This window comes from Lingula anatina, chromosome 2 (assembly GCF_051362555.1).
Source record: "Lingula anatina isolate TDL-2025a chromosome 2, LinAna3.0, whole genome shotgun sequence".
In the NCBI taxonomy this organism is placed as follows: Eukaryota; Metazoa; Brachiopoda; class Lingulata; order Lingulida; family Lingulidae; genus Lingula; species Lingula anatina.
This window is the reverse complement of record NC_141768.1, coordinates 48351953-48362117: the sequence shown is the minus strand read 5'-3', so window position 1 is coordinate 48362117 and position 10165 is coordinate 48351953. Positions and strand designations below refer to the sequence as shown.

The 10165-nt window shown below is 34.5% G+C and overlaps 1 protein-coding gene across 5 annotated transcripts in view; it reads left to right on the top strand.

Moving 5' to 3' along the window:
- Positions 1 to 28: 28 nt before the first annotated feature.
- LOC106159728 (protein FAM13A) overlaps positions 29 to 10165 on the top strand; it is a 36016-nt gene continuing 25879 nt past the window's right edge. For 3 of the 5 annotated variants that reach the window (XM_087003403.1, XM_087003402.1, XM_087003401.1), the window contains exons 1-5: positions 30 to 185; positions 778 to 905; positions 2429 to 2565; positions 7803 to 7998; positions 8505 to 8714. In XM_087003403.1, the coding sequence (XP_086859529.1) occupies positions 2488 to 2565; positions 7803 to 7998; positions 8505 to 8714 (484 nt within the window). In that variant the 5' untranslated portion in view covers positions 30 to 185; positions 778 to 905; positions 2429 to 2487. Of the gene's footprint in view, positions 186 to 777; positions 906 to 2428; positions 2566 to 3943; positions 3958 to 7802; positions 7999 to 8504; positions 8715 to 10165 lie in introns of those variants that run through there. The other 2 variants (XM_087003404.1, XM_087003405.1) reach the window with 2 other exon arrangements.

Below are 10165 nucleotides of genomic sequence, written 5' to 3'. Positions count from 1 at the left end.
TCAGTGTGTACATTAGCTACAATCATTTCCGGATGTTGCCATATTTTGCGCAGGCGCAGGTCATGGTGGTGGATATTTTGTACACAAAATCTGACAACGAGAGATGCGATGCAAAAGAAAGAGCCTTGATAGTCATGTTCTTGGTAGCTTATTAGAAAGCTGTTTATAGAAACGTATTTTTGAAGGTAAGGTGGTTTTGACGACAAATACTTTTCTATAAATACTGAAATTTGGCATATGAAATGTTTAAAAAAATGTGCAATTTCAGTTTTCAACCCTTGGGTCTTCAAATTAAACTTGAAGTGTCTTTGCCTTTATTAGCAGTTACATGTGTTCTAAAAAGAAAAAAGTCTTTTACATTTCTTTATTATTTGGTTTAAAAGGACTGTTGAACATTTTGATATATTTCGGTATGCTAAACCAACAAAAAATAATGAATTATGCAAATAGGTTCAATCTTGGTGATTCTGACAACACAGTGACAACATCCGCACATGTAATTTTAACTCCTTTCAATTTCCCATTGCTTCTCATGTTGCCAGGTCTCAGATACACTAAGGGATTACCACGTAATGCTAAAGCTTGGTTCTGCTGATATGTCAGAGTTTATGGATGTTTCATCATTCATGCCTAAAGTAACTGACTGCCTACTTTGATTATGAATTTATGACTTGCACTTAAACTATTACTTTAACTAAAATATTGAAAAGTCACTGTTGCAAGAGCATCCTTTTCAAATTAAATAGAAAAAAACTTAGCATTTTTTATTTGTTTCAGAATTAAGTACTGTTAAGAGAAAAGAACATCCACCATAGCGCAGGATATCCTAAAAAATAAACAGCTGACGAATGCAGCATTTAGGAGAGTGTCTGATACCTTGCAGGTCTTTAAAGCAGCCCTGAATGGTAAGGAGCTTACTAGTAGTCATTATTTTGTAGTACCCAAATGTAAAGCAGTCATGAAGTTTATTAGTAAGTAATTTTGCTTTGGCATTCTCATTTACACAGTGTTGAGAGATTGATACAGGAATGCAAGTGGCTGAATATTAATTAACACAGACTCTCGTGTAGTGCTATTAGTCACCAATTTAGCTAAATGCTAAATGATTGTGCAATGTATTCAGTCTCATATTCAGTTTTCCCTATGTTACTTAAAGTCTAGACCAATTTTTTTTTTTTGTGCCAGAGTTTGCAGTTTTTTATGCACAGATTCAAAATGTGTCTGGTTTAGTCTTGTGGGCCTGGGGGTCATGAGTTGGCATATTGTAATTTCATACTGCTAAAGATTTGCTGAAAAATTGATTTAAGTAAAAAAAAACTACGATTTCTGTATCATAGAAAGGGTGATATCATGGTTTCTTCTCCTTATCCAAGCAAGCTAAACATCTTTTTAATCAGCAGCTGAATAACCTTTAATCACCTGCCCCCCCCCCCCCAAAAAAAAAAAAAAAAGAATAAATAAAAATAAATAAATAAATAAACCCTTGCTCACAGAATATATTAAAAGATGCTAGTTATGTGAACATTTTGTTGTTATTGTGAGGTCAGTGCTATTTCTAGTGTTGGCTTCCTTCCTGGAAGTTAACCTGAAAGGGTAAATTTTTTCCTCATCCATGTCTAATCTGATTTGGACCCCCGGAAAGATAAAATGCTGCAGTAAGCCAACAGTGCAAGAACCCTGACCTTCAAGTATTCCCATGATCCATGCTATTATCATCAGTCAGGATTACCTGTTCTTTGAACATGAACATTGCTAACTAGTATGGATTATTGATCATGTCCCAATGGGAATATTGGATCAAGCACGTGTTATGTAGCAGTTTGTATTCATTAGTAGCTCTTAAAGTAACTATTGATCATGCAGATAAATCCATGTGACTTATATAAAATATGGATTTCCCTTCCTATACTTTGTCTTACCTGCTAAAAAGGGGGGTGGGGCATTTGTTTCACCTGTAATTCAATGATTATGATAATTTAATATTTATTGTTCAAAAAACATATCATATTAAATATGCAATTATTCGTTTTTCCCTTGTTTGCAGTTATTTGTGTAAATGTTTGCACTTGAACTTAGTCATTCTTGGAGTCTTCATGTTTCAGCATGCTGTAATGATATTAATAGTACATTTTATCATCAAACAAATGAAATCAGATATTTTTCTGATAAACCTTTCATTAGAGAAAATACCACATTTTTATAGCTGTGTAAAACCAATGGCTTGACTCCAGTTGCCTGTAATATTTATAGGTTTTATGGCCAAGATCATGTCTCCAACCTTTTGATGCCTTTTTTAAGCACCATTGAAGTCATATAGGAAGTATTTAGCACTTACTGAGTGATATCTGCACACACACAGTATGGCAGTTAAATGAGAGATCATTTTATAGGTATGTTGTAATTCAATAATTTTTTTTCACTCTTTCAGATAAATGAACTTTCACATCATTCTGGATGGGATATGTGTATTAGGAGTTGTTGCCCATTATGCCACATAGTTTTGTATGTGGAAGTTCATCCAAAGTTGCTGACAGTGTAATTGCCAAGCAGCTGTTGCAGGAACAGGTGGGTGATTCACAGTAGAGCACAGGACATACAAGAGGGTGACTTCCAAGCCGTGGTTCTTATCGGGTTAGGTCAGCCCATCTCAGCATGTTGTGTGGTTATGATAAGACTTAGGCCCCATTCAGAATAAGGGACTAGCTAGTTCGAGGGTCAAATATGGCTGACCCATTTGAATACTTCCCCACAGGATATCTGTATAGTGTCTATTAGTGGATTAGATGGCAAACTTTGTAGTGTGCTTTCATGTTTGACCTCCGGACTAGTTGCTCCCCTATTCTGAATGGGACCTTAGAAAAGGTTGACCCCCCCCCCCCCAAGTCGTGTTTCTTACCAGGTTATGTTGGCCCATCTGAGCATGTTGTGTGTTTATGATCAGATCACCATAGGTATAGACATTCTATTACTACATGACTTCTGTTAGTTATAGTGAGGAGGGTGGGATAACAGAGGGACAAGAAAAACATTATGTTTACTTATTCTTACAGCCCACTGAGTTGGCTCAGACCCAGCTAATGGAAACACGACTTTAAGCTGTGTTCACAACCTGTCTAAAATGGGACAGGAAATAGTGTCAATGTTAGATCTGCTGTGAACACGAGCATATAGTGAGTTTCCTGCCCTCTACATGGGGAAAATGGGATAAGGGATATACTGTAGGTTCTCTTGATTTTAAAGCGAAAGGTATTGATATGGACTTGGCACAAAGTGGCATTATGTAAAGATTTCTAACTGATGTGGACAATAATTGTTATCATTGCTCTATGGGAGGGGGGGGGGAATGAAGCTATTTTTCTACATAATTTAACCCATGTTCTATACACACCCCATCTTTGCTCTGCTCTCCCTGTGTTAATCTAGTTCATATCCAGGATATCAATGATCTAAATATAGACCTTTAAGCTGTTCTTAATACTGTTTTCAAAACAAAGCATTAAGATAGTGTTCTGATATATGGTATTTGTTGTCTGAAGTCTTTTATATAGTAGCATGCGTGGGTGCGTGCGTGTGTGTGTGTGCGTGTGTTGTTATGAAGATAAACCCCAGTGTTACACCAGGTGCTCTGCCTTCTATTACCTGACATATGAAAACAACATGTCACTTTTTTTTTTTGCACTGATCAACAATTTATGTCTATTTTGCTAAATTATTTATATTATTTTAGATTGTCATGCAATTTTCCCTTTGATTCATTACAACTTGCAGATAGAGTAAAAGTGATTCATTTAAAAATTGATAATGTTATTGGCCTTATCATTTAGACTTAGTGTTGTAAACTGCTGAACTTTGAGTGATTACGTTCTGACAAAAAATGTCTCGAGTCTTGCTGTTAACATAAAAATTATCTTCAGTATAGCTTTTTTAATCTTTCTCCCTTTAGTAAATAACAGAAAGGTAAGTGAGTATGATACTAATGTGTGCTGATCCTAACTTTACCTTTATCACAAATACCTCTAATCCTCACATCTGCAATATTTATTATTTCAGTTTATACTAATAGCAACTGTTTGGCAGAGCCTCTCAAGCAGTGATTTGCTCCACGCATTCTTTTAAAAATCTCTTAAATGATTTAGTTGGATTTGAAGCTGAAACCTACAGACTTTTTTTTGATAAATTGTTATGTAGCTAAGTTAACAAGTCAAACTGTAAATTTATATGTAAGTATTGAAATGGAAAAAATAATTCATAACAGGAAAACCCAGTGGGGCACTTAATGAGATAGGAGATGTACGTACTATTAATTCAACATATGTTTCCTACCTTAACCTTAAGGTATTAATATTTGATAAAATATGTTGACATAGTTCATTAGTTGGTGTTGTACAGAGAGATTGTTTCCATGGCAACTGTTGCTATGCACAGGTGAAGGGAAATCAGTGGAAAGTGATAGAGGGCAAATTTTGTCTTGTATGATTCAGCGTTGTGCATTTAGCCACAAGTCTTAAGAGACATACACGCATATAGGAATCTTGATACACAATCTAAAATCCAGATATATATATATATATATTAGAATAATTCCAGTCAAAGAATCTATAATATTTGGGTTTTAAATATGATAACTTATACTGCACTTAGAGCTATAGCTTAATGTGGAGCTTTGATGGTCGTAGTTGAAGGTTATAGAAAATAATAAGGTATGAAGTGTAAAATCATGTGAATGTTCCAATTGTGGAGTTGATACTGTTTTAGCAGCTGTGTGATTATATATGCAAAGAAAAAAGTGGGGTATGAAAGGAAGATATGAAAATCTATAATATCGTTATCAGTGTAGTGAATACTTTGTTTAAATAATAGAATATTTGAAATTTTCATTTAAAAATAGTTTATGAATTAATCACAATATATATATATATATATATATATATATATATATATATATATATATATATATATATATATATATATATATATATTGAAAATTGTAAGAGCTTCTGTCAGTTGGTATCTTTGAGACCATTCCCACAGATATTTAGATCGATCTTTCCCCCTGGGAATTCTCAGTAGATTGATGTCAGCTTAACCGGCTTAAATGTCTGTCCCGTCTACTAAAAGCTGTAAGGGGGTAATTAACTTTAGTGCGCGCTCGGCTCCTGGAAGCTGACAGCAATTTAGCGTGAACCCCTATGGAGTTAGGTCAATCCAGATGGATCGATCTAAATCTGTGGGAACCCAGTCTTTGATGTATCATGTTTTCCAGTGATTCTTGTCACTCATGACATCACATTTTAACCAACAAAGTGACGTATTAACCAGGACCTTGTATGACTGTGAACATCTTGTTCATCACAGGCGGCAGATGGATCATCTGATTATTAATTGAAAAAAAAAGGATAGAAAGTCTTTGTGAAAACACTAAAATGACATGCAACAGCTGCAAGAGAGGAAAAAGTTAAAAGTTTCTTCCTGATTAATTTAATTAAAAAATTGCAGAAAGACATAATTGAGCTAGGAATTGAAGTTCTTTATGGGAGTTAATGAGAATCTGGAAAATCTACCTTGAGCAGAAATGGAATTACCAGAGAGAAGAATTTTCAAGTGTGTACCAGTAGTGTATACTTTATAGCACTAGTATAATCTGCAGTAGCAGTTATTCTTCTGTATAACACTTATCATGCCTCAGTGGTTTGGAGTGACTACTAGTAGACAGGTGAGATAAAAAAAAAACTTTTTTATTGTGACACGGAATGCGATTTTCAGTGCAGCAACTGGTCACTTTTAAACCTCACATTTAAGTTTGGTGTTTGTCTTCTAGAAGGGAGTGCCAGTATAATTTGTTTATATTTGTATGTGTCTTTAAAGCTAATATATATAAGCAAATATGTGTAAGTTAACAAACTTTGGAGAAGAAGAACACATGTAGTGATGGTGATCTATTTGAGCTGGACCAGCAGCTGTTCCTATTCCAAAGATACAGGGCACTCCACTGAGTCCAGAGACCCCAGCAATGCCTGTGATTTAATTATACATATGGTGGTATGGATTACCTATGTCCATCTGCTTTATAACCAGAGACCCAGCAATGCCTCTGATTTTAATTAATAATGGACAACATGTAATATTAATTGCCTGTGTCCATCTACTTTATAACCAGCACTGCCAGATTTTAGCCACTTTGTTCCCAAACATCATCCTGTAAAAGTGAGCTCTGATAATGACTGTGTGGATATAGGTGGCTTTCAGATTCACACATCGTACTAGCTAGGCAATCCAACTCTGCGGGAGATCCTCACCAAAGTGCAATCAATTGAGTCAGCTGAATTGTCTGACATGCCTCCTTAAGCAGCTAGGAGGTAATTAACTATGGTGTCACTGTGCTGATTAAGCTGATTCCACTGATTGTACTTGAGCCAGTATCTCCCACAGAGTTGGACTGACCTAGCTAGTACAATATGTGAATCTGAATGCACCCTTAGATACACAGATATATTCATGGTTCTTTATCATGGAGTACTATGATATAGGGAGTGAGATTAATACCCTGAGTATAACTTGCTACTAGAAACTGGCAGGCTGATAATGGAAGGAGTATACTGGGCAAGGGAAATGCATTGTCAGTGCTATGAAACTAAGGGTGAAAGGTGGCTGGTTGATAGGTTGCACTGATTGCATAGATTTTGCTAGTAAAAGTTTGAAATTTTTTAAAGCCCACAATTTGATCTTGTGAATTTTTACATTGATTTTGGAAATAATAGGTATTTTACTACAGAAATATTGGTAATATTGGTATTTTTATATGTATTGTTATGTTAGATCATATACTTTGTATACGTTATTATTATTATTATTATTAATATTAATATTATTATTATTATGATAAATAGTAAAATGTTAATCAGTTAAGAAGTGTGTAGAATGTTGGTAATATGAGTATGTTCCCAGTGCTATGGTACAGATTCACTGAACATAACTTACTAGTATGCAATCGCATATCAAATGGAATGCAAATCTGGTTGGTGTTTTCTGTGATTTTTTTTTTCTTTTTTTGTGAGACACAACTATCCTTTTCTGTGGGTTCTTTGGTTGACTTAATTGCACTAGAGAGGAATTTGATTTTGTTTTCATACCATTTCATAGTTATGTGCACTACATTAATACAAGGTCCCACTAGAAGATTTAGTGGTGTACAACATTACATCATGATAGGCTTGGCCCTTAGTTCTAATTATGGATATTTGCCTTAGTTCTACATCTAATATGGATATCTGGCTTAGTTCTACACCAAATTATGGATATAAAGCTTAGTTTAACACTTAATTATGGATATTGGGCTTCGCTCTTCACCTAATTATGAAAATTCAGCCTAGTTCTACACCTAAACATTGAAATTTGGCTTCACTATAACTCATCCTCACCTAGATCTCTTAAATTGCAGCCGCATCTGCTTTATTTCTTACATTTGATGCTTGTCCTAACTTCTCACTCTTAATTGAGCTGATAGAGATGAGTAACTCACTTAAAAACTTAATTCCTTTTTTGCCATAATTGATTCAATTTACTTATGGCCACAGAAGTTTTATTTCTTCTTTACATATTTGGTTCCAGCATTTAACTATCTCTTTCTGTATGCTTTTTATCATTATGAAAACTTTTTGAAAGTAACATTTTCATTTTATTTTAAAATCAGACTTCTGTGGTATGATACATTATTGAAATCCCAATAATACTTTATCATTGAAATGTTCACAAACTACATTTGAAAATAATTTTGAAAAAATGAAGTTTCTTCTTGTTTTTAGAGCCTCAGGATAACCTCTAGTCAACAAAGTCGTATGGACAAAATGAAGAAGTTGTTGAGCTCTCCATTAAGTAAAAGAAAAACAACCAATGGCTCTCCCAACAAGACATTTGGACTTCCTTTGGAAGATCTAATCACCAAAGACCAGGAAATTCCCTTTGTGGTGCGCAAAATATGTGAATTTATCCGTATGCATGGTAAGTCAACAGTATTTATTAATTACATTGATCTCTTTGCTTGTTGGACAGACTGTTACATGAAGTGGATGCTGCTAAAGTTTAAAAGCTAATTGTGCTGCGGTGTGAACAGATGTTATTTGTGATATTTACAAGATCGACAGAGTTTGCATGTTATACAGAGAAGAAATGTTACATTTGTTACATATTGTATGTCAGTGATTTAGTTTTCATGTAATATACTATCTGCACGTTACCATTACTGCATACACAAAGACAATACAAATTGTGTGCCAACAATGCAAAATACATGTGGGAGATTTGGTTTTCACAGTCTTTTTTTTTTTTTTGACACTTGACAAACATATAACATATAAAATGAATCAGTTCTCTAAATGTAGCTCAGTGCTCTTATATAAAACAACCACAAGTCAAATTCTGATATACAATAATAAGATTGGGATATGTTTTGTGATGTCAATAAAACCAAACATCCAATGTGATAATTCACTTCTGTCTCTCACCAGGTATTGGTCACGAGGGTATTTTCCGTGTCAACGGCAACGCCAGAGTGGTGGAAAAGTTGAAGGCGTCTTTTGACAAGACAGGGGACGCGGATCTCCTTGAGGCAGGAGATGTCATGGCGGTGGCGGGGCTGCTAAAGTTGTTCCTTCGGGAACTTCCTGATGCTGTCATCCCAGAGAGCGAAACACAGAAATATGTGGAGATACATGAAGGTATTGTACAGTACTAATTTCAGTGAAGTATTTTGTAAGTGTTATGGTGTTTCCTAGAACTCCGTGTGTCACAAATGGTTCATATTGCCATAAATCAAACAATTGAGTGATTAAATGCCCATTGCTTTTGTTAATAACTTTCTACAGCATTAGATTGATTATTTTTCAGTAAGTTTTAAAGGTGATCATTGATCAGTGATAAATAATGTTGTAGGGATGATACTACAGATACCAACATTTTTATCAAATTTTTATGTACAGACACAGATGTGTCTGTACATATTGCCATCACCTGCGTCTGTCGTCGCCGTCGCCGTCGCCGATCATGTCGCCGTGCACTTTCAGCGTTAACACCATAAGTGGAAGACAGTTTTACTTTTTGGCTTAATATTTACAGAGCTGACTAATATTCATAAAACGCAGGTCAAGTTCGAAAATCAGCATGATCGGGCTATTATTGTAGAATTTATGCGGTTTTTTCACTTTTTAGCATATATACAACACTGTTAACACATTACAAGGAAAACCGATAGGCCTGTTGTCATGAAACTCACAGGAGTAATCAATCTTACTAAAACGCAGATCAAGTTCGAAAATCAGCATGATCGGGCCACTATTTTAGTAGTTATGCTGATTTTTTCACGTTTCAGCATATGTGCAACACTGTTAACACATTTCAAGGAAAACCGATGGACCTGTTGTCATGAAACTCACAGGAGTAATTAATCTTACTAATTCGCAGGTCAAGTTCGAATATCAGCATAATCAGGCCATTATTTTTTAAGTTATGCTGTTTTTTCACATTTCCTCAGATTCAATTCTTAGGCATGTTAACAGTCTCATTATTTAACTAATAAGATTCGTAAAAGTGTTTGTTTGACATTTCCTGCATCTTTACAACATTGTTAGTTGATTATGTAAAAATGATGGTAAACGTATTGTATAATAGAGTTTCAAAAATGGAAATAAACCCATATCATTGCAGTTTGTCAGATTCATTCATTCACTATGTTCAGAATCTCAGAATGGAGGAAATTGGACATTTAACACTGTTCTATTGATATTTTTCCTATCTCATCAATTTTCTTAGTTGGTCATATAAAATGGCAGTAAATTGTTAATTTTGTTATATGTTAAAAAATTGTTAAAAATGGAAAAAAAACACATTTCAGGACAGTGCTGTCTTGTCTACATTTTGGCATTTTCAAGTTGTGACTTTGAAGTTCCTTGTGCCTGAAGACCTTTGCTAGGAACATTTTCTGAATATCCATGATACTAATATTTTATTATTAAAAATTGATGGTAATTATCCTGTTAAACATTTTCTGAATATCCATGATACTAATATTTTATTATTAAAAATTGATGGTAATTATCCTGTTAAACATTATGTAATATTGCATCAAAATTTGAAGACACCCCTATTTTGGACACTGCTCCCATGATAACCA